At 37.9% G+C, this 22,532-nt stretch overlaps 1 protein-coding gene and 1 long non-coding RNA gene across 2 annotated transcripts in view; both read left to right on the forward strand.

Annotated features, from left to right (window-relative positions):
- Positions 1–21,511, forward strand: part of LOC148873267 (protein FAR1-RELATED SEQUENCE 8-like) — a 51,010-nt gene extending 29,499 nt beyond the window's left edge. Inside the window, exon 4 of the mRNA XM_088966856.1 lies at positions 20,430–21,511. Within this exon, the coding sequence (XP_088822982.1) occupies positions 20,430–20,642 (213 nt within the window). The 3' untranslated portion in view covers positions 20,643–21,511. The remainder of the gene's footprint in view (positions 1–20,429) is intronic.
- Positions 12,722–13,039, forward strand: LOC148873268 (uncharacterized). The gene is made up of 2 exons (XR_016105922.1): positions 12,722–12,801; positions 12,889–13,039. It is a non-coding gene; the product is annotated as an uncharacterized LOC148873268 (long non-coding RNA).
- Positions 21,512–22,532: the final 1,021 nt, after the last annotated feature.

A 22,532-nucleotide genomic window follows, 5' to 3' on the forward strand; every position in this document is an offset into this window, starting at 1 on the left:
ATCTTCTAGAAGAAAAGTTGAAACAGTGGTCTGGTCTCTGCCACCTTGTGCTGGTTGAAATTGAACTTTGATGGGAGCAGTGTGGGCAATCTAGGCCCTGCAAGAATTGGAGGAGCTATTAGGGATGAGGAAGGTAACATCAGTGCCTTGTTCTCGGGTCCAGCTGGGCATAATGATGTGGCATCAATAGAATTCTTAGCTGCTGTATTTGAGCTTGAGAAAGCTAAGGAATTGGGCCTGGAAAGGCTAATTATTGAAGGTGATTCCAAAACAGTAGTGGACTGGTTAAGGAAAGGGGAAGGAGTCTCTTGGCACCTAAGGAATGGGCCGAATCATAGTTGTCAAGGCGACGCCTGGAGGCTTGCTTCGCCCAGTCGCCAAGTAGTTTTGTACACTATGCTATAAAATACTTTTATATTTTTAATTTTTGACATTATAATTATAAAACATGCATTATTAAACTAGAATACTCATTTATACTAATTTCTTTTTATTATTTTCTTATTTGTTAGGGTTTAATCAACACAAACATTGCTAACTGTTGTATTAACCCATGGTTCAAAGTATCGATACACCTTTATGTATTGGCAGAGGTGTATTCGTACTTATAACGATACTCCCCTTATTTTTTTATTTCTTTGGTTTTCAATTTCATTTTTAAATATATATATTATTTTAAAAAATGGGTTCTCGAAAACACCTGTAAACATGTGTATTGGGGCACCAAAGATATAATACAATACACCTGATACGGGGCATATCGTATCGAAGTTTTGATCCTTGATTGAATCCTCAAAGATTTTAGAACCTGAACAATAAGCAAGGGAAGAACTTAAAATTTTGTTTGATCAACACATTTTCTTCTTATAGTTTTTCTTCTTCCACCTTTTCTTTTCTTCTTTTCCTATAACAAAAGTAGAGGTTCAGCCCCTATATTTTATGAATTTTCTTTCCTTTGTTCCTTTTCTTTCATAAAATGTTGGTTTTCTATACTTGAAACATGAAATTTATACTTCTCTTATGAAAATTATGGATAATTATTAAGGAAAGATGGCTATGGAACCTAGGGAACTACCCTAGGATATCGCCTAGCCTCGCCTTGGTGCCTTAAAAACTATGGGCCGAGTAAAAAGGTGTTGAAATAAAGATATGTAAAAGAAAAGAAAATTTCTTGAGGTGTTGAAATAAAGATATGTAAAAGAAAAGAATATTTCTTGAAGAAGAAGAGAAGAAAGGAGAAAAAGGAAGAGAAGAGATTTGAGAGAGAAAAGAGAGCAACAATGCTGGCTGCCCTCTTCACTATTATTTATAGTCTAAAATAATAAAGAGTACAAAGACCAATATGCCCTTATAGGGCGGCTAACACATAAAACGCATAAAACAATTAAAATAACTGCTTAAGAAGGACCCAACAAGAGTGTTGTGGTCCCCACTTCCTATCTAAGTAATAAATAATCAAACAATTTGGGAAGAAAGAAACGCTAGAATTTTCCAAGATAAAGAGAGCTCCTTTACAAAAGTGAAGGAATGTATCTTAACCAGGACTATCCATTGGTTGAAATCCTTGGCTTCTTTAGCTCTTTTTCATTTGATGACATTTGGAGAAATTGGGCCACAGTTGCACACACTTCGGTTAGAAAAACCAGAGCCACTACAGTTTGGGTAACTCCCCCAGAAGGTTTTTTTAAATTGAATTTTAACTGAAGCAGCCAGGGTAACCCAGGACCGTTTGGCATTGGAGGAGTATTGAGGAATGAAAATGGCAACATCATATCTTTATTCTCAGGCCCGATAGCGATAGGGGACTCTACAAGAGCTGAGATATTGGCTGCAGTACAGGGAATTCAGATTGCTAATCAACTAGGAGTGGGGAACCTATTGATTGAAGGGGATTCTAAGGTGATTGTGGGCTGGCTGTCAAATCTAGACTTAGTTGTTTGGAGTTATAGGGATCTTATAAAAAAAGTTAAATGTTTAACAAGGCACATAACATGTAGATATCAGTGGGTGGGTAGGGAGGCAAATGCTTTGGCTGATCATCTTGCTAAATAGGGGTCTATTAGGGACCATTTATTCTGGGCAGCATTATAATTTTATTTCTGCTCTCTTGCAACAGTTAAGGAAGGCTGCATCTTGTGCCTCTCCAAGGGATTCTTGTAAAATCTTATTCCTTTTGTTTAATGAAATCATTTTCAATTATCAAAAAAAAAAAAAAAACTACCACTATAGGCTACACAATTTGTCTAAAACCTCAACACCCCCCTCAAGTTGGGAGTAAATGTCACACATTCCCAACTTGCGTAGATTGTATTCAAGCTTATTCTTTGCAACCCCTTTGGTGAAGACATCAGCCAATTGTAGTTCAGAGGAGACATAAGGCAAGCAAACTTCTCCAGTTGTCACCCTTTCTCTTATGAAGTGCCTATCAACCTCAATGTGTTTAGTCTTGTCATGCTGAATTGGATTGTGGGCAATATTGATTGCAACTTGGTTGTCAAAATATAACATTATGGGGTCCTCAGCTTTTATTCCAATCTCACTCAGTAGAGATCTCACCCAAAGTAGTTTTGAAACACCATGAGCCATAGATCTATATTCAACCTCTACACTTGATCTAGCCACAACTGTTTGTTTTTTATTCTTCCATGAGAACAAATTTTCTCCCACAAAGGTGCACACCGCTGATGTAGATCTCATGTCATCTAAGCAAGCTTTCCAATCTTCATCTGTGTAGGACTCTAACTTTAAAATTTCATGGTTTGAGAAAAGAATCCCTCTGCCAAGATGCTTCTTCAGGTATGCAAGTATCATCTCAATGGCTTCCTAGTGCTGAACTTGAGGAGCATGCATATACTGACTCACAACACTAATAACATAGGAGATGTCTGGATGTGTTATACATAAATATAGTAGTTGGCCTACCATCCTTTGATATCTTCCTGTATCCTTAACCAACTCACCATCCAAAGCATTAATTCTATGATTTGTATCAATAGGAGTATCAGCTGGTTTAGTTCCTAGCTTCCTAGTCTCCTGTAGTAAATCCAACACATACTTCCTCTGAGAGATGAAAATCTCATACTTGGATCTTGCAACCTCAATTATCATTTCCTATAACAACTATATCATCTAATATACAATCAATATTGACAAGAGTGTTTCTCTCTTTTTTACAAAAAGAGTATGGTCGGATTGAGTCTGTGTACCCAAAATGGATAAGTGCTCCTTTGAACCTGTCAAACCATGCCCTAGGTAATTGTTTCAAACCATATAGTGATTTCTTCAGCCTGTGAACTTTTCCCTTACCAACATTCTCATAAAAACTAACTGGAATGTTCATATATACCTCCTCTTGCAGATCACCATTAAGGAAAGCATTTTAACATCAAGCTGGAATAGAGGCCATGAATAGATAGTTGCTAGGGACAAGAGAATCTGAACTGAGCTCATCTTAGCAACTGGTGCAAAAGTCTCAAGGTAATCAATACCATAGATCTGTGTATACCCTTTTGTAACCAACCTTGCTTTGTACCTCTCTATGCTGCCATCAACCCTATACTTCACAATGAACACCTATCTACATCCGATTGTCTCTTTGTCTGTAGGAATATCAACTATTTACCATGTTCGGTTTTTAACTAAGGTTCCCATTTCTTCTTGCATAGCTAGTTTCCACTTAGGTTTGGAGAGAGCCTCATTGACATTCCTGGGTATAGACACAGGATCCAAGGAAGAAAGGAAAGCATGGTAGGAGGGTGATAAGGCACTGTAGGAGAGATGGTGTGAAATGCAATGGGCTGTACACTTTCTCTTCTCTTTGCGGAGTGCAATGGGAAGGTCAAGATTAGAGCGATCAATTGCCACAACAGTGTTAGGTATAGCAACATCATTACCAGGGGAAATAACAGGCTTAGGCTCAAGGCAAATACTTGGAACTGTATCAGCTGAAGCTGGGATCTCAAGTGGACTGATGGAGAGTGGTGCAAGTTCTTCTATCTGAGCACGTTTGGAGTCAACCCTCTTTTGGTGACGCCGATAGACTTGTGAAGCTGGTCGTAGTGGATCAGGCAGTGGGACTGTAGTTGCTGATGGTGGAATAAGTGGGTCAGACCAAGGAACAAATGACACCAGGAGAGGGACATGTTGTGAGTTCTCCTCCCCAAAACACTCCCCTCGAGGAGAACCACCCAAGAAAAAGAAAGTAGACTCAAGAAAGGTAATATCCATAGTAACAAACCTACTCCCCGACATTGGATCACAACAACAATATCCCTTTTGGTTTTGAGCATACCCAAGAAAACACATTTCTTGGCCTTAGGATCCAATTTCTTGCGATGAGGACCAAGAATGTAAACATAGGAGAAACAAAAATTCTCAAAGATTTACAAAATATCTCCCCATCTAGAAAAAGCAAGCTGATAAGTGTCTTAAACCACAAAATGTGTGAAGGAACACGATTAATCAGATACCTGATTGGGAGAACTGCATCCCCCCAAAAATGAATAGGAGTTGAGGCACACACCATAAGGCTCCTTGCCACCTCCACAATATGTCTATTCTTCCTCTTTGCTACCCCATTTTGTTGCAGTGTGTATGCACAACTACTCTGATGAATCACACCATGCTCCAAAAAGTATGAGGACAAGTCCTTCTCAAAGTATTCTCTAGCATTATTTGATCTGAAGACTTTAGTCCTCACTCCAAATTGTGTGAGAACCATCTGGTAGAACTGTCGCACCAAGATGGGTACGTCATCACGTGATCTCATCAGATATATCCAAGAATACTGTGTATGATCATCCACAAACAAGAGAAAATAACGGTAACCACCCATGGAAAAAATGTGGAAAGGACCCCATACATCAGTATGAACAATATTAAAAGCAAATGAACTTTTTTTATTAATTGGTTTAAAAGTTCCTACAATGCTTTCCCAATTGATAGCTTTCAAATTCCAAATTAGACAACTGAACAGACTCAAACAACTTTGGAAACAAAAGCCTCAACGAAATGAAAGAAAGATGACCCAAATGATTATGCTAGAGCATAATCTGACTCACCGACTTTGATCCACTACTATCCAATACTACTAACATGATGGCTTTGATGTCTCGGAATATCATCCAGAAAGTAGACTCCATTCACCTCACGACTACTCCTAATCGTCCTCTTTGATTCCAGATCCTACAAAACACAATTACCAAGAAGAAAGGTCACTTAGCAGTTCAAATTTTTTATCAGAGAGTTTACTGAAAGAAGATTAGTGTAAAGTTTAGGGACATGTAAGATAGAGGATAAAGAAATGTCATTAGTCACTCTAACTGTCCCTTTCCCAACAATGGGAATATGGGAACCATATGCTATGGAGACTTTATTTCTACCAGAAAACAACTAGTAAGAACTAAAGAGGGTAGATATATTAGTCATGTGCTTAGATGCCCCTAAGCCTATAACCCAGGGAGGTACCTCCTTATCTAAGGTGGATACATGATTTGCAATTGCATATGAACTACCTGCATGAGCAAAGGAAGTAGTATAATTGGCTCCTGCGCTGTTCAGCCCATCTGAAGAACTAGAACTGGCTAAATCCTTCTTACTCATAAGCTGTCCATACTTTTTCAATTCAATCCTCACTGCTACTGTTGCAATGGACTCCAAATCAGCCTGGGAGAGGGGTCCTGAAGGGTCTCCTGTAATTGCCACATTTGCATTTCCCTTCTTGTTCTTGACCCGAGCTGGTACAAGATGAGGGTAAAACTTCCAACAGGTGTCTCTGGTATGTTTAGTCGTCTTGCAACAGTCATACACCAAGTCCTTCTTGTCCTCCTTCCTAGCCTCGCTACTCCCCTTGTCTCCATTTGGCTTAGATTTAACTGTACTAACCATAGCTGACTGATCAATCCCAGGCTGTCTCAACATGACATTCCTCCTGCTCTCCTCCCCAGAGACAAAGGCATAAGCTTGAGAAAGAGTCACACTTTCTCTAGAAAGGAGATGTTGCCTGGCAATGATGAATTCAAGGTTCAACCTAGCCAAGAATTCAAAAACCCTATTCTTTTCTACCAACCCTTGATAGGTTGTTGCATCTTTCATACTCTCCCAAACCACAGTTTCTAAGTGGTCAATCTCCTGCCAAAGAGAAAGTATGGAGAAATAGGTGGCAAGAGGTCTATCTCCCTGTTTTGTACTAATCACCTGATTCCTTAACTGATAGGCTCTAACTACATTTTGTTTCTGGGAAATGGGAATATGTGTTAGTCACTCCATCCCAAATCTCCTTTGCAGTATTAGCCCATAAAAAAATTTACCAATGTGAGGTAACATAGAGTTACACAACCAAGTCATCACCATGTAATTCTCCTATACCCACCAGGAGGGATTTGTATTAGGTTTTTTCTCCGCCCCACTGATGTACCCCAGTTTCCCATGAGCACCAATGGCCATCTTGGCTGATTGTGCCCATTCTAGATAATTTATACCATCAAACTTCACTGTAGTAATGATTCTAGACTCAAAAATATCACTACTACCTCCAACACACAGTCCCATGTTACTAGTGGACTTATGCTCGGTACTCCAACTGTTCATTTTACTTCAAACAGTTCAAAAGCATAAAGTAATTAGGTAGAGAGCCTTCAATATCAAATTGATATCACACACAAAGGTAATAGACCTTTCCAAAAGAAGAAAACCCTATCTGGAGAGAAATCTCTCTCCTTCCACTGTCTCCCACTGGAGAGAAAAGTGAATCAGCCACTCCAGACAGTTCAGAAAATTCCAGAAACCTAACCACCCCTATAGAATACCTAGAGGACAATACTTGAGTGCCCAAGATCAGGTCAAAATTGAAAAGTCTAACTTGACTAGGACTCTTCCCTGCATTCCAGTTCTTCCTGATTTTGATGCCAAAACATAGATCACCCTCTTGATGACTAGATCACACCCAAAAAAAAATCCAAGAACTGGGCAATCTGAAGTAAATCGATCAGCCCCTTATCTCATCTCATGCAATCAGCTGATCTAGGATTGCATGGAAAAAACTTCAAGAAACCCTAGCCGAGCTCTGATACCAAGTAGAAAGGTGCTGAAATAAAGATATGTAAAAGAAAAGAATATTTCTTGAAGAAGAGAAGAAAGGAGAAAAGGAAGAGAAGAGATTTGAGAGAGCAAAGAGAGCAATAATGCTGGCCGCCCTCTTCACTATTATTTATAGTCTAAAATAATAGAGTACAAAGACCAATATGCCCTTATAAGGCGGCTAACACATAAAACAATTAAAATAACTGCTCAAAAAGGACCCAACAAGAGTGCTGTGGTCCCCACCTCCTATCTAAACAATAAATAATAAAAAACTACCACTATGGACTACACAATTTGTCTAAAACCTCAACAGGCCGGATGGCTTTAGGAGATTCAGAAGGCTCTCCATGGATATATGTTGATTCAAATTAACTGGTTTAGAAGATCTCGGCCAACAGTTTGGCTAAACAACGGGTACAAAGACAGTCTATGTTTTGGGCCTATACGTAATATTTGGGGGTTTGGACATCTGGTTTCCTCTTTGTTTCCTTCACAACTTCTGGTTGTACTGCTTTTTTTTTTTTTTTTTTAATTTTAATGAAGTCAATTTCTGAGCTATTGATAAAAAAAACTGTATTTGCTACTCAAGCTACCTAATAAAGTAATGAATAAAACAAAAAAGCACAAGATATCTTTTAGCATATTCTTGGAACATTTTCTTCTATTGTCTTCCATTTTGGTTCCAAGAGTTCAAGACCATTGGCCTTACGTGAGGTGATTGGTGCTGAAGGGAAGGCCTAAGGTCTAAGAGAAATGGTTGGGTCTTTACAAGTAGGCTAGGCTTGGGATTCTAGGTTGGGTTCATTTTATTTAGAAGTGACAAATAATATTTGTTAAGTAGTGAGGTTTAGAAGGATGAAGTAGTGAGATTAGTGAAAAAGAAGATAAAAGCAGAATAGGAACCTGGGTAATCAAAGACTGACCATCTTATTAATGGGCAAACTTTGACTAAAGCCAAAAAGGAAGGTGGACTAGGAGTGGGTAAGGTGATAGATAGAAATGTGGCTCTCCTTTGGAAGTGGTTCTGGAGATTCCACTTGGAACAAAACAACTTGTCACATGCTGTCATTAGTGGCATTTACAGTAGAGCTGGTAATGGTTGGGATGCTAGGGAGGCCTCCAGAGTCTTTTTTTTTTTTTTTAAGTACGTAGAAATTTTCATTATTCAAAACAAAAACAAAGTACTGTCCTGATAAGGTATTGAGGCAACACCCACTCATGCAACACACTTTAGACTATTCAGATTACAATACATCAACAGAAAAAGCTATCAATGTCACAGTTCTGTAATCCTAGCACCTCCCAAAATCTCTCCCCTAGATCTTCCTTTTAATCTGAGCGAATTCTGGATGCACTAACAGCCAATCTGAAGAAGCTTTGCCAATGGCCGCCACTAGACTTCTTAAGTTCCAATACTTATCTCCAAAATGCCTCCTATTCTTTTCCTTCCAAATGCACCAGAAAACCACAAAAGGTATACAACTCCAAAGCACTTTAACCTTCTTACTTCCTCTAGTCTTTGGCCACATAGAAAAAACCTGTGAAGGAGAGCCAGGTTGAAGATATCTTACCCCAAACAAGGCTGAGAACAAAATGAAGGTTTTCACCTTACACAGAATGAACAAATGACTCATAGATTCCTCTTGCTCTTTGCATAAATAGCAAATACTAGCTAGGTTGAATCCTCTACTCTTAAGGTGATCTGCAGTTAGCACACTATCCATAACAATTAGCCAAGCTAGAGCTTCCACCCTTGGGGGGGACTGGATTGCCCCATATACCAGCAACCTGATTGAACTCCAATTGGTTCCTGCACTATGCTGAATAGAAAGATTTAACTGAACATTTACCATTGGAGCACTCCTTCCACCATACCATAACTCATCTCTCATGCGTTCTGAAACCTTCACCCTCTCCAAGTTTTCCATCATGTTATTACATTCTTCCATCTCTCCATCAAGTAAAGGTCCCCTAAACCATGGACACCAGACAATCTGTTCCCCATGTCTCTCATAACATTGACTAATAGTGATTCATGTTCAAAGAGTCTGTACAACCTCAGGCACACCTCCATCAGCTTACTCACCCATGTTCCCCATGTCTTTCATAACATTGACTAATAGTGATTCATGTTTAAAGAGTCTGTACAACCTCGGGCACACCTCCATCAGCTTACCCACCCCACTCCATTCGTCTTCCCAAAATCTATCTTCTCCCCATCTCCAAAGGAAAACCTAGTAAAAATTTTAAACTCTTGGTTATACTTCATAATACCCTTCCACAGAAACATCATAAGATGCTCTAACCTCCCTCAATTCCCAACCAAACCTTACCACCCATACTTCCCCACCGCCATCCTCCTCCACAACAAGTGACTCTCCTTCTCCAACCCTGTTGGTGTGAAAATTTAAAGAAATTTTCATGCAACATAGTTGTCTCAATTGAGTGATTGAGTTTTTTATTATTTTGGGTATTAATAAAATAATTGTTTCCACAAGAAAGTAGAGAACACCTTTTGATTCTGACTTAGAGAAATGAATGTATAGAACAAAAGAAAAAAGAATAATAAAGTACTTCAAAAGAACTTTTCATTTGCATTTCTGTTACATATTTGAAGTATACAAGAATGAGAAAGAAAAAGAAAAGAAAAAAAATCGAGAAACTCCACAACAATACATTTCTTTCTTTCTTTTCTTTTTGATACAAAGAAGATTTCCTTCTCACTTCTTTCTTCAAAATAAACTGTAGTCAATCAGACAAATTTCTGAATGTAGACAGCCTTAATCATCTGGATTTTATATATAAGAAGGGAACCGTAGTCAGTCGACTTGAATATTTGATTGTAGATGGTTTTTAACTTTTTATCCCTCTGTTCTTCATTTTCATTTGAAGGGAATCATAATCAGTCCTTGGGAATTAGACTGTAGATAGTTTAATCCCAAACCTGTCTTGATAGAGGGACCATAATCAACTAAGTAAAATCACCTGGTCGTCGATGGTTTCTTTCTCTCTATTTCCTTCCCTAAAAGTAAAAACAAAAGAGAGAGGAAGAAGAATACATAGCAGAAGACATATATAGGAAGTATTTACAGAGAAGACTTTGCTTTAGTTACCTGTATTAGTGAGATTTCTTTTTCTTCCCTGTCTTCCCTTGAGAATTTCTCTTTTCTTCCCTGTCTCAGTGATTGAAGCAAACAGGCTGTTGTTCTAGGAAGGAAAAAGTAAGGACTGACAAACTCTGAAGATCGGAGAAGTAAATAGATCAACAGTCTTCTTGGTTGGTGAGGCTGCTCTCTGGCTCAAAGGATTTGCCAATGGGGTAAGCTTTTCTATAAAACATAATAGGTGTAAAAGCTCTATGGAGGTGCCAAGAAGAAGATACCAGGCGGAACTAAGGGCTGGAAGATGGTAGCAGAAAAATTGCAGCTCTTTCTCCTGTTAAAAGAAAAAAGTGAAGGGAAAAATTTAAACTCTGTTGTCAAAGGCCAAACTTTAAGCTTTGGAAAAGAAGCGACAGAGGATGGAGTGCACAAAGGAAAAACAGAGAGTCAGGTGGCGAAGAAATGCAGAAAGAAAGTAACCATGAGAAGCTCTGATAAAATCCAAAAAATAATGATGGGGACAATGAAAGGGTTTTAGGAACAAAGGTACATTATTACAGCTGGTAGGAAGATTACAGAATGGAACAACATTTTGGCATCTGTTGTGAACAATCTGAAAATCAAACATAAGGTAACATTGATACCTTTTGATGATATGAAAACCCTTCTGGATGTGGGAGCAGAGAGGGTGGAATTTCTACAATTGAGACAGAGGTAGGCATGGTTCTAGTACAGGAATGGAAAAAGTCATGTAACAGTAAGGAGATTCGTGACAGAGTTCACCCTGAAATTATTGGGGCTTCCCTTTCATCTATGGAAGGAGACAATCTTTGATAGCACCATTGGTGCGACTAGCAGTGTGTTCATTGGCTTTAATATTTCTGACGTGTATGCAGCAAGACTTAGAGTGGAAGGGATTAACCAGAAGATGCACCACGATCTTTCGATATTACTCCAACAAACTGTGGTGTAGAGTGTGGCTGGCGGTGGAAGTGGAAGTGTCACTATGGAGAGGGCTCACCAAGGTTGAAGATGGTGTTGAGGTGGGGGGAGTTGGCCATGAGGAAGGCAAACAGTTGAACCTTGGGGAAGGAAAAGCCTTGGAAATAGAAACTGGGAGAAAAAGCAGAGAAAAAGCATTTGTGCCAAAGGGGTTAAAAAGGGCTTTTGTCAGACCCCACTTGGGAAGTTAATAAATTAACATCCCAAGTTCATTCAGGTCATGTCACCTGCTCCAGTCAAGGCTGAACAGGGTCATGTCAGTTCACGTGATGGTGTTAATATTGGCGAGGGAGAAGGCTTGGTTGAGTCGGTTGAAACCTATGATTAGAGAAAAGGACTGGGGGCTATTTAGTAATAATCCTATGATTAGAGAAAAGGGCTCATGTGACTAAAAGTGATCACGTGAGGGACATTGGGAGAGGGGTGATGATTGGATCCATGTTCTTGGTCTATCATCATCTTCTTCTGTAAGAGGAGGATTTGGGGACTCTCACTGATGGGATTGAGATGGAGGGCTTCAGGAAGCTGAGGTAGATAGGACAGTGAGGCTTCTTGTGGAGGGGGTTGGCGAGTGGGATTATCCTACTGGAAGTTATTTACAACCTAATGGTATTGAAAATGGAACAGGACCTGGTTTGACTGCCACAGATGGAAGGGTGGAAGCGGTGGAGAGAGTGGAAGGGAAGGATAATATAGAAGCAGAGAGGGATTTAAGGAAGAATATAAGTGGTGTTGATGAGGATAGTTCGAGGGAGAAGATTGATAAGGATGGGTTGGAGATTAAAGGTACTGTCAAGAAATCGGGTTGAAAGGCTGGAGATTAAGGTTTATGGGGAAATCCGGTTCCTCCAAGAGTTGAGGGCTTTGCTTGGCTGGTTTCCACAGTCAGCATTCTCACACAAAATCACATCAAGAGAAAAGAAAAGGTTTCCAATTAGCTAGTAAGTGTGTTCTTTGTCAGCCAAAGAAAGAGGATGCTTTTCATCTATGTTATGGATGTAAATTATCATATTTTGTATGGGGTTTTTTTCTTCCAACTCTTCAATGAATCCATGTGGACTCCAAGGTTGCCAAGAGAAATTTTTTGCTTGCTGGCTTACAGTACAAGGAAGTAAAAAATCTAAATTCGTCTGGAGCTGTATTCCCTTCAATGTTTGTTGGGAATTATGGAAAGAAAGGAAAAGAAAGGATCTTCGAAGGAAAATCTTGCAATAGGATGAAGATATGTTAGGGGATTGGTTCAGAGCTAATGGATTTGGCACTAATTCTACCAGAATTTATAGGTATCTCAAGAGATTCTTTTGAATTGAAGTTTTGGGCAACACTTAATTGGAATGGAACTTTGGTCATTCTTTTTTGTAATGATGTAAAAGTTGGAGTTAGATGTTTCTTTTGTTGTATTTCTCAATGTACTGTTTCTTTATGCATAGAAAATCACCTATTCTAGAATGCATAACAATCTTTCTGAGATAAGTAATGAGAAATGATATTTATCACTAGTTAATGTCATTATGAACACAATCCTTTGATTATATGGTGTTTCAGTGGATCTAATTACATAGGATAACCTTTTCTGCTAAAAGTATTTTGCTTCAGAATAGTGCCTCTGAGGTGTTTGGTGAGTGTGAATTTCTTACCTGCAGTTTTATTTCTTTCTACTTTAAGTTCTAGGATTGCTACTAATCGAGAATCGCTTTATACTCAGATTGTATTAAGCTTCACATCTTTGCTGGAACCACCAAGCTAAAATAAAGTTCATACTTTAGAAAATTCCCTCCTTGGCTGCGTTTGGTAGGAGTGCAAATGCTGAATTGAAGCAAATTTGGATTCCGATTCAGTTTTGTGGGCATTTGGTAGGAATATGTTTTTGTACTGAAAATAAAAGTAAATTTGTTTTTTTTGACGTTTTTGCATTCAAAGTTGGAGCAACGTATGCTTCCAAAAAATGGAAGAAATATGTGGGTGGATTTTAACCCTTAGTTCTGTTCAGCTGATGAAATTAGTATAAGGAGTTCCTTAGAGCCTTTTTCTCTATCTATTATTCACTTGAACTTCCTTTTCTTATTATGAGGGATGCCAGTCCACTGACATTCAATTAAAATAGCCAAGAGAACATGTACTGTCAACTTTAGCTATAGGTGCAAATGTCTTATCATAACCTACACAATATTCATACTTGTAGCACTAGGCAACTGGCCTCGCTTTATATTGATCAAAAGTGTAATTATGATTTTGGTTTTATAGAAAATTGAAGTATTGGGACTAGGAACAATGTCCCAAGTGTTGGTGTGAACCAAAGCTTGTATCTCTGAACAGTATTTTTTTTATCAATATTGCATCTCTGCACAATGTCGTCAGACTTGCATGGGATTAAGCTAGACCATCAGAGCTAGAACCAATAGCCAAAACAGTTTTTAGGCTGCTGGGTTTTTAGAAATACTGGCGTGATCAAGCCTACCTTATACATGTCTTAAAACCAGCTATAACCTACAATATTTATTGGTTTAAGCTTAACTTGATGTAAAATAATAAAAAACAATGTGTCTATTTGTTTTTGTTTTTTTTTTAACTCTCTTTCTTGTATTTTTTGAGTGAATTGAATGGTTGAACTGGTGGTTGGACCCTGTGACCTGTGACCTTGTGACCAAATCAATTTTATGTCTAGTCCAAGTCTGACAATGCTTTCTCTACATATACTGCCTCCTAACACAAATGGAGTTACTGTAAGTGGTAGGAAATCTCAATTGACTGAAGAGATGTAAACAAAAAAGAATGTCAAAAGAAACCATAACAATTTGGTGGATGTGAAATACGAGTTGTTCTATGAAGTGGGATAGATAATACATCAGTAGATGAGGAAGAATGTCAGAAGGAACAAACATTTATTGACTGGGATGCCAGAGGAGAAAAGGAGGTTGCTTCTGGTTATTCTATTTGCTTTTTTCCTTTTAGAGTAGGTGATGGGAGATGATTAATCAAGTGAATAACAGTGACTAGTAATTCCTGTAGGAAGGTAAACTACCCTCAAAATGTTCCTTCTTTTTTTTGATAAGTTCAAAATGTTCCTTCGTTGTAGCTATACCTTTTTGTTGTGTAGATGGACAAGAATGTGGTGACAAAATCCCAAAATTCTCTAAATACTATCGAAATACATTATCCAAACTCTCTCTCTCTAAATCAGAATGAAGGATTTTTGTTTCTGTAGAGAATTGCATTTCCATCATGGCTTGGAAAGTAAAGAAACATTTCAGAATTATTTATTAGGAAATATATCTAGGTACATCTAGTAAAATCATTGACAAACAATACAAAGTTTCTAAACCCAAACATTATTATCTATCAACTAAAACATAGTATTAGAACCAAGGTTAGAATGTTGATGTCGATTGAAATATCAGTCACCCAGATATAAGAAACATGTCAAAAATGCCAAACATTCCATGGAAATATTGTAAAAATTATAGATATGGTGGAAATGTTGTGCATGCAAAACATTGAATGGTATTTTATGTAATGATAAAAGATGCATAGGTAGGCCCTTTTAAATTATTATCTTATTCCAAATCATCAAAACTACATGATAGAGTGAGTTCAAGCAAAATTTAAACCAATAGAAAGTGCAAATGGTTCTAATAGGTCAACCAAATAACTTATTTTACAATATAAACGAAGATTTAACTTCACATTTGAAAAGAATGGAGAAGGAATAAACAACCATGAAGTATGTTTCCTATTTTCTAAATTCCAAAGCAAAATGTTTGTCAACTCCTCCCTACCACCTTTCCTATGTTTATGTGCTGGTCTTGTATTGAACAACTGTTATGAAAAAAAAAAAAGAAGCTAGCAACATTTGCATCATTGTCAAGTTGGTTAACAAATATCAAATTAACAGTCAACTTAGGAAGAAATAAATTACATAATCAAAAAGGAAAAGCCAAAGTGGAAAGAGTTAAATTGTCATGCAAATGGCATCTCAACTTTCCCTTAAAAAGGCCATCGCCCAATGTTGGTCCCGGCTATCTAGTATCTTGGGTGGGATAGACTGGATGTTGATTGAGCTTTTCTCTTTTATATTGTTTTTTTTTCACAAGGTGGCCACTCTCAGAATTGAGCCTACATTCTCATGCTTCTCAGCACAAGGTTTTACCATTATATCTCAGTTTTCCCCTATAGGCAATAAAATTTACCATTTAGGAAAAGGATTAGAAATACTACCAAATGATGCTTTGGTCTTGTGGTTGGATGCACCAGAACCAATAACCTAGAACTTGTTAACAGGAAAAAGCGAGTAATATCATGAACCGGCTCTCTCAGTCTCTACGTTGTGTGGCACTCCACTCGTCCCATAGGTTGCATCAGCTTGCTTGCCTAGTATACTGCCTTTGCTAGGGTGACGTGAAGACACACACCCTTTGTGTAGCCCTTAGTACCCAAGGGCACACAAAGAACCAAACTCAAAAGATCAAGGGAAGCAATGGTGTTCTCATTAAAACTTTCCTTACAAAGCTTACAATACTTGGGTGACTCCATGGACTCTTGGACACTTGAATGCTTGGGTTTGTGGTGCTTGTGTGCAAATGAGGGAGGAGTCCCCTATTTATAGTGTAGAGATCATTAGTGTGGTCCTGTGTGGTCCCCACCTGTTTAATGTTTAGTTTCAGCCGACATTTTTCTGTTGGTAGTTATTTATTTCTTTTATTTATTTAAACAGTAGAAGGGTAATTCAGGTTTTTCCCCTATCTTTTAATTGTTAATATAAATAGCAGTGGGGCGACAGTCAAACTGATCACCCACATTCTTTGATTTCTCCTCTTCGTTTTCTCCTTCTCTTCTTCTCTCCTTCTTCCTCTCTAATTCTCAGATCTCTTTCTTGATTCTGCGCATTATATCTAGGGCTGATTACAGTCCTACTTGACAACCTGGTATCGGAGCCAACCTAGGGCTTCTCATGTCAGTCTAATCAGGCCGACTACATGAGAACTTCCTAGGGTTGGAAGTTTTCAGCAAAACAAGACCATTGGATGATTCTTGGAGGTTGCTGGCAGTGTGCGGCCACTACTCAAGGGACTGTAGAGCCTTGGAGAGTGTCCAGCAGTCAGGAAGAATCAGAAGAAGGGAAGATTCTTCAAGATTAGGGTTCAGACTTGTTTTTGAAGGTGGCAGCCAGACTTTTCTGAAGTAAGTTGTTTTCTTTTGAGATCGATCTATAAAAAGAACCTTTTTTTGGTTATTCTAAGAGGTGCGGCTGAGAGATCTCCCTGTTCTCCCGAGTCCTTGGGGTTTTTTCTTGACTTACGACTAGTTCTAGGATTAAAACCCTAATTTTTTTTACTGTCGTCAATTCTAGGGCAGCAGTTGAATCAGTTACAGCTTTCCAGACCAAGTGATTTAGTTTTCTGGGAAACAACAGAGCTGTCCTAATATTACTGGGTGGTTGCCAAACCTACTTCACCCTTCTAGGTCGGCTGTTAACAAATTCTGGGTTCAATTACCTTGTCTCAGTGCTAAAAGGGGTGTTTTTTGACCATTACCTCGACAAGAATGGAGTTTAAGAGCCAAGGGGGTGGTGTTTTGGGGGCTGGAGGTTCTGGTAACATGTCCGAGAACACATTTCAGGTTATTACAACTGTCAAGTTTGACGGATCAAATTACTTGGAATGGGCCCAATCAGCCATGATGGCCATTGAGGGTAGAGAAAAACTAAACATTAAACAGGTGGGGACCACACTAATAATCTCTACATATAGGACTTTTAACTACCCTAAGGGGATGCAATCTAGGTCGTCCATTCATTACCTCCTTATTCTAACTGTCAGATAGCACCTCCACCACACATTTCCACCTCTCATGACCACCACACATCCCATCTTTGGTTGAAGCTTCTAGAGACTCTTCTAGAATACTCTAGAATTCCCTAGAGCCTGTCTAGACCCTTCCAGACACCTCTAGGCCCACCAGGCTGCTCCAGATGAACTCCATAACCACCACTAAACCTCTTAGCCAAAGGTTCCTTTGCCTATAAAAGCTTTGGGGGTGTGACAGTGAGCTGACTTTCCGAATGTGTCTATGCCTAAAAAGGCAGAATTGATTGTAAAAAATACCAATATTCAGGGAACAGGACCGGGCACGGAACTAGAGAAGGGAGAGGTTCACGAGTCAGAGGTTTGAATAGGGTTGAACTGTGATGGCATATATATGTATGTATGTATGTATATATACTATAGGTCATATAAATACTATATATAATATATTTTACAACTTCTAATATATTTAGATATGGTGGATGGATGGCCATATAAATACTATATATAATATATTTCACAACTTTTAACATTCTATTCAAGTATTTACATTTTCTTTAAAACATGTGCATAATAAAGTAATATGTACAGTAAATAGTCATTGATTATCATAAATAATGAGGTGGATTAGTGGTAATTAAGCAATATATGAAAATAAGAGGTCATGGGTTCAAGTCTTGTTATTTCAATTATTTAAGGACCCAGGCGGTTTCATGAAACCGGGACTAGTTCACTGGTTTTCTGGTTAAACCAACTGGTCAGCCAGTTTTCACTGGCTTTTTAGCAAATACAGTTATTGGGGTGTGAATGAACTGTACAAGGTCCCAGGTCACAGTTCAACTGGTCCAACTGGCCGGTCCGGTCTGGTTTCCTAAACACTGGAAAATACAGTACTCTGGACAACCATAAAAAAAATAAAATAAAATAAAAGATACGTTACTCTGGACCATTTGACACATCTCAGAAATAAAGGTCAGGATGATCTCCTGAAGAAGTAGATGTATTAGTTGATGGGCTTTCAAATGTTGCCTGATATGTTTTTAACCAAATTTCTTGGGCGGTAAAATCGCTTACTTAGCTAATATATTGTTAACAATAGAACCATGTTTTCCCCCTTGCAGAGGGATACTTGGTGTCCAAATTCCTTGCATTCATGACACTACACAGAAAAGTTCTGTTGATGTATTCTTGTTGGTGGCCAAGAGTACACTTTGTTGCCATTCTTCCCTTCCAGAGTAGCCTGAGTTATAATAAAAAATCTCCTCCCTGAGTAGTTCACTGAGGATAGTGTCTATTTTTGGTGGTGTGCCTTGGTTCAACATGCTATGCCTGACAACTTTGTAATCAGGATGCAATTTTGCACTTTCCTTTCTTGAATTTTTTTCAGTTTGTATACAATAGTTTTATTTTACACACTGCTAGCCATTTGATTCTCAACCTAAATTCAAGAAATTATACATCCTTTGAGCTTAGCTGTATGAGAAGATATTCATCTCTAAGTGGGGCTTTTTAGCAAGTTAGATTGCTGGTATACTCTCAAGATATTTTCACATATCCTTGGAAGTCTGAAACCCCTCATGGTTATACCACTACTGGGATCAACAAACTTAAAATCCAAGAGATGTTAGCAATTTTATCCCTTCATTGTTGCATCAATTTGGAAGCAGATTCATCCAGTCTGGTTTCTCCCAGTCCTTTGCCTTCAACAAAATAGCAAAAATGGAAATTCCAAATGGCAAAGTTTGAACCATTGAATCTGATAAATAATGTTACATACTTGCGCTAGGCTATATATAGGAAAATTATTTTTCCAGATGAACAACTGCTATGAAGTAACCAGATGATATGTCTTAACAGCAACGCTTATGGTATCCCAAATATAGATATCTGATCACCCATATAGTATTCTGCCCTTAGTTCTGTTGTGTAATTCAAAACAAAAAAGAAATAACAGTTCAATAGTAAGTGGTCGAGGGTGGGCCTTGGTGCAACAGTTGGGTTGCTCCATTGTGACCTGGGTGACCAGGGTTCAAATCTTGGAAACAGCCTCTGCAGGAACCTCGTGCACTGGGCTGCCTTGGTTCAATAGGAAGAGGTCACAAATGTACAGGGTTTCTAACTGAATGCCTCCATCCCCAAAAGAGTAATATCATATTTAGGGCCATAATATTTACATTACAAGTAGGACCTTTGAGCTATGATACCCAGATACCTAGTGTTGGGCACAATGCATACCCGATATTACACCAGATACTTCTAGGTATATTCTATAGAATACACTTCTAGAATATGTAAAATGGTATTTTTATAACAATTCATACTATAAAAAATGTGTATATGTTAGTCTTCAGAAATGACACTTAGCTATAAAAACTAGAAAATGGAATTGACTCCAGTTCTGAAGTGAGAGATTATGATATAGAAGTCTGGATGATTGGGTGGAGAGGTCTGGAAAGCTTTCTATAGAGAAGATTGAAGAGAAAAATGTTGAGGTTGGCAAAAATCTTGGCATGTTTTTTTGGGGAGGAGAGGACTTTACTAGGAAAGCCTTTGAGGAGTTTGAGAGGAGGGAAGAAGGTTTGGAGAAAGTGAAAAGTGGGGAGGGAGGAGAGATGTGGGATGTGGATATTGACAGAGGGGAGGAAATATTTGAAGGGGAGGATTAGGAGTTGGTTGCATGAGTCTTGTGTAGTCTCGAAGCTTGTGGAGGTGTCCGAAATTGGTGCTTTTGGTTCTTTGTTTTTGTTGTTTGTCTTTAGTCTTGTGTTATTGGTTGTAAGTCAGTATTAGCGTCTTGTTATTCTCTTTTTCTTTAAATGAATTTCTATTTATCTTTCAAAAAAAAAACTAGATATGAAAGCATGCTACAATCATATTATTATTATATAGGATACCCATGGTTCAAAATATTGATACACCCAATATGCATGAACATGCGTATCCGGTGTTTCAAGTGATTGAATACCTTTTTTGTTTTTCCTCATTTTCACAGGTGTCCGAAATCTGTGCATTTCCCTAGCATTTCCATATTTTTCGTCCGTATCCACCGTATCCGTATCCGTATCCGTGTTGTCTGATATGATACCTGATAACGATACTTTCATCCTTGCATAAACAATCTAACCATTCTAGCAGCAAAGGATATAAATTCCTAATTCAGTGTTAGTAGATCCATGAAACCTTCCTCTTGTTATGTTAGATTTTTTTCAATTGGATTGTCGTATGTCACAGCTATCCTGTAAACACATAATATAAATTTCCCTTAGACACATTATATGCACATATGAACATACAAGTATGTAAGAGGTCTTTTGAAAACTGCCAAACCTGGTCTAGATTGGTTTAGCTGTCTGATGGTGAATCATACCTCATGAAAGCACTTGTATTTTTTCCCCTTTGTTGCAGCAGCCTAATTTTGTTTTGCCATTTTTTTTCTGTGATACAGGATGAAAAAGATAAGAAAATTCGAGAATTGTCCCTTGAGTTATACAATGAAAAACGGCGATGCCAACGGCGTTGTGCAGCATATCAGGAACAGCTAAACATGATCTTGAAAGATGTAGAAGACCACACTCAACATCTATCAAAAAGAGTTCAAGATATAGTTCAGAGCATAAAAGAACTTGAAGATGAGACTGAGAGTTCACAGTGCAGATGAGATGAGAGTGAGTGCTGTTTGTACTGGCTTCTTTTTACGTTCAAAGGCCAACTACATCCATTTCCACTTTCCTAGGATAATTAAGTTAACTAATTTTGATAGGGTTTATCTCAGGGTCTGTAAACCACTGAATTGACTATACTAGGGAAATATGTAGGTGGTAATTACCTCCTATGGATGACAGCACTGCATCAACTGTAGTTGGTAATTACTATCTGTGGTCATCTGCTTTTAGCAGAAGATTTATTAATAGTGGAATGGAGTAACGGGATTCATGTGGGAAACTCCAATAACATGGACAAAGATCAGATGATGATGATGATACAGAAGCACCTATAAGAATGGAAAGGATGTAGTGGTGTCGTAGCTGCCATATTTTCTTGCTATGGCAACGGAAATTGGCTGGGCCAAAAAAGGTTACTCAATCTGATGGGATAACTGTGAACACTCTCTTTAACTCGATCTGATAAGGGAACTGTGAAAACTATTCTGTGAATGATGATGCTGTGACTCACATGTACAGGCCTTGCATCTTAGTTGGGACTCTTGCCGTTTGTAGAACACCAAATAAGAGGGGACAGAAGAATGGATATTGGACACATTCAGAAATAACGTGGTTACTGATCTATTGATATATGGCCTATAATCAGTCTTTTCTTTTTAATTTTAGGGTAACTTACAGACATCTACCTTATACTTGGGGGGTGGTGACACTTAGGCTCTTGAACTTTGTTTTGTGACAAAGACCCCCTAAACTTCTGGGTTCCAACACCTTGCCCTGCCATTGATATGCTGTCAGTTAACTTTATTGAACCCCACATTTTGCCCTTTTGACTTAATTTTTCTAAAAATTCGTATTTTTCTCTCAACTTTCTTCCAGCAGCGTTCATCTTGAGAAGGTTTTGAGAATATTTCATCAATGCCTTTGAGAATGATTTGTCCTTAGGAGTGGATTCGAGCCGAGCTGAATATCTAGGTATTTGAGCCTCGGTTCACCAACAAAGTATGAGGCTCGAACTCGATTCGAGCTAGAGACTTGAACTTGAGTTTGGCTCGGCTTGGCTCAGGCTTGATTGTGAGCCAAATGTTTTAAAAAAATAAAAATATATACATATAAAAAAATGATTTTTTATTTGATATGTAAAAAATTAAGAAATATAAAAACTAGTTAGTATGTCAAAATATTGGTACCATAAAAGCAAATTTTAAGAGTTTTTTTTTTTTATACATAAAGCAATCTTAAGAGTTAGTATAGGGATTTGCTTTGGAAATGTGTGGCTATGGTGGATAACTTAAGATACACATGAATGAATCTTATTTCAAAGAAAAAAAACTCACAAAAATCTCAAAATACATCAATACCAATGATTTTAAGGCTCAAATGGATATGCATACAGTATAAAATGAAAGAAATACGTTTTTAGTGGTTCACAATCACATTATAAGAATCACCATATTGGGCATATATGTTTTGTAGAAAGTTTAAATTATTGGTATAGCAAAGGGTATTGGTAAAGTTGGGAGTGGATACATATCACGATATGCTTTGGATAGGTAAATATGGTGGAAAGATGGTATGCATATAAACTGAAACATAAAGAAAATTCTCACTAGTCGCAAATGCATTAATGGAACTAAATCTATTGTTAAAATAATTATAAATTAGGTATGATCACACAAGCAACACATACTTTAATAGTTATAGAAGGACATAACAATAAACACAGTAAGGAGTCCAAGATGCATACTATATGGCTTTTTACATTATATGTATGATGTGTAAGGATAGTGGCTATATAACTTCCTAAAAAGCAATATTGTAAGTTATGTTTATTTTGTGAACAACAGTTTTATTTACGCAAATAATTTATATATTATTATTATAAATCA

Source organism: Nelumbo lutea, chromosome 1 (assembly GCF_056320005.1).
Source record: "Nelumbo lutea isolate HS-2025 chromosome 1, American lotus-T2T, whole genome shotgun sequence".
Taxonomy (NCBI): Eukaryota; Viridiplantae; Streptophyta; class Magnoliopsida; order Proteales; family Nelumbonaceae; genus Nelumbo; species Nelumbo lutea.